The sequence below is a fragment of the Aspergillus homomorphus genome, assembly GCF_003184865.1.
Source record: "Aspergillus homomorphus CBS 101889 unplaced genomic scaffold BO97scaffold_81, whole genome shotgun sequence".
Taxonomy (NCBI): Eukaryota; Fungi; Ascomycota; class Eurotiomycetes; order Eurotiales; family Aspergillaceae; genus Aspergillus; species Aspergillus homomorphus.
Genome location: NW_020291967.1, coordinates 55,129 through 57,663, shown reverse-complemented (window position 1 = coordinate 57,663; position 2,535 = coordinate 55,129). Strand labels below are relative to the sequence as shown.

Here is a 2,535-nt window from a genome sequence, read left to right as displayed (position 1 = left end):
GCCAGGAAAGTGTCGTGCAGGGGCTTCTAGAATTGAGAGCCAGTTTCGACGCGATCGTCTCTGGCAGTGGCATCTTGGGGCAACTCTGCGCGGCGCTGGATTACTAGGACGCGTTCGATAGGCTCGTGCCTGCGTATGAACCCGCTCGCACGAAGACCTTGGACCTGGTAGCCGGACGCACCCCTCTGTCCTGTGCCGCGGAGGCAGGCCACGCTGCAGTGGTGCGGATGTTGTTGAAGCACGGCGAGGATGTGAACAAGACGGATACCAATGCTTTTAAGTGCGCGCCACTCCATTGGGTCGCGTTTTCTGATGCGCGGGTGGAGATCATCGAGCTTCTGCTGCAGCACGGAGCCGATCTCGAGGTCGTCAATAGCGATGGCCATACACCGCTGGCACTGGCCGCGCGATAGTGCCAAGTCGCCGTCGTGGAGCTTCTTCTCCAGAAATTTAGGCCGAATGTCAATGCGCGGGATAACAACAGCTAAACCCCGTTGCTACTGCTCGTGGATACCCGGTCCGAAGGGGACGGCCACGATGCATGGGCGACCATCTTGAAGCGGCTGATTCAAGAAGGCGCTGACATAGAAGCTCGAGCGGATCTGAATAGCCGCACTGCGCTGCTGGCCGCTGCGTTTCGCGAGCGCTACGAGGACCTGGCGATTCTGCTCGAATATGGGGCGGACCCCAACGTCCAGGATGCTCACGGCCAGGCTGCCCTCTCTCATGCCGCGGTGCACGGCAATTTGAGGATGGTGAAGCTGCTGCCCGAGCATCAGGCCGAAGTCGACACGCTGGATCACCACAGGATGATGCCTTTCGATCACGCCATCATGCCCACCGACCGTCTATTCAGCATCGCTGGGCGCAGCAATGACGACGCGGGGATGCTCGCCTTACGGCTGCGAATCATGGAGCTGCTCCTGACCCGCAAGCCGGATCTACTCGTCCGGCGTCAGACCGAGGGTCTTGGTCTACCTGTGCAGGGGCTGACGACCGTTGGGGTGGCCATCGCTCACGGGCCCCCGGAAATGGTGCGGCTATTGCTCGACTATCCCGGCAGCCAGGTCGTCCAGAGCGTCCTCCAGCTGCCTCTTCTGTGCTACGCGGCATTTACGGGCAAAGAGGAGGTGATCAAGGTCTTGATCCAGCACGGGGTCTCACTGCAGGGCGTCGATGGCCGCTACGGCCGAAATGCGCTCTCCTGGTCGATCGCTAACGGCTATCGAGCGGCATTTACACGGCTGTTGCATACCCTTGGCATCGGTTGCGACAGTGTGGATCAACTGGGCCGCACGCCCCTGTTTTACGCAGCTGTTGAAGGCTTTGAGCAGATGCTCGAGCAACTTCGGGTCCGTGGCAGCGATGTGCATCGCCAGGATCGGTTTGGCCTCAGCAGCCTGTTTGTGGTGGTGCAGCGCGGCTGTGGGCACCTCGTCCGAAGGATTCTGGGGAATCATCCGCTGACGAAGGAACCCCGGGATAGCTTTGGGCGCAGTCTCTCGTGGTGGATGCGGGCGACCGGGAACGATCACTTGCGAGACCTAGTTCTTAGTCTTGGGATGCAGATTGGGGATGATGCGCCGGTCGAACAAACCCAATACTATATGCATGTCCAATCCAATCGATCGATCCAGGTATGTGACGTCTGCACTCTTCACACTGCGCGAGACAATCGTGATATCTAGTGTGGTTCAGGGTGCAAAAAGTATCAGATCTGCCATATCTGCTGTCAGTTTGGGGCCAGCTCTCAAGACTTTACAGAGGGCTGGTCGTATTAGAGATTCCAATAGTCTGGTTTCAATTTGTCAGTTTATTCGCAATGCTGTTGGTTATTGGGGGCCATCTGTCTAATGATAGTTGAGATTACAGCAAGATGAAACGTCTGGCAACTACTATACTAGGAGAGAGATGAAGGGATTGTTTATTAGCATACTGTCTTAGAGCTTCCATGATAGAAATTTCGCACCGAGTGAGGTACTCGACTCGTCCATCCTCTGCACATATCCGAATTGCCGCACGCGTAACTGGGATATCTTGTTTGAGACCTATAGCAGGCTGCTCTATGACATGCAACGGCACACTGAGTGATTCATGGATCTATGTTTTTGTAGTGATGAACAATCATGTACCAAGTGTATTTTTCATACTTCCGTCGTTTTTCTGTGGCCATGTTCATCTGCTCTGTCCTTATTACTGTATTGTGATTTATTGCATCGGGCTGCCAGGGAAATGTATAGTGGCTTGATAATCTTAGTTTCGAGAGGTTACAGTTTGTTATAAAACAGTTACTATTATTTATTTGCTAGTAAATTACTAAGAATTATTAATTAACTAGTTCTAAATTATTATATAAAGTCTAAACTTAATCTTATAATTATTATAAAGTAAAATTATTATTATATCTTTCTTTTTTTAATAGTTTTGATGTTTTTTTAAGCTTAGCTTCTAATACTCTAATATTATTAAAAGCTTATTATTTTATTTTCTTTATTTATATACTAATACAAAACTATAAATTTATACTTATTTCTA

General features: G+C 51.1%; 1 protein-coding gene across 1 annotated transcript; it reads left to right on the top strand.

Moving 5' to 3' along the window:
- Positions 1-1,031: 1,031 nt before the first annotated feature.
- Positions 1,032-1,688, top strand: BO97DRAFT_357734 (ankyrin repeat domain-containing protein; the record flags this gene model as incomplete). The annotated part of the gene is made up of 1 exon (XM_025692217.1): positions 1,032-1,688. The coding sequence occupies one exon, from the start codon at positions 1,032-1,034 to the stop codon at positions 1,686-1,688; it is 657 nt and encodes a 218-aa protein (XP_025546071.1).
- Between the last annotated feature and the right edge of the window lie 847 nt (positions 1,689-2,535).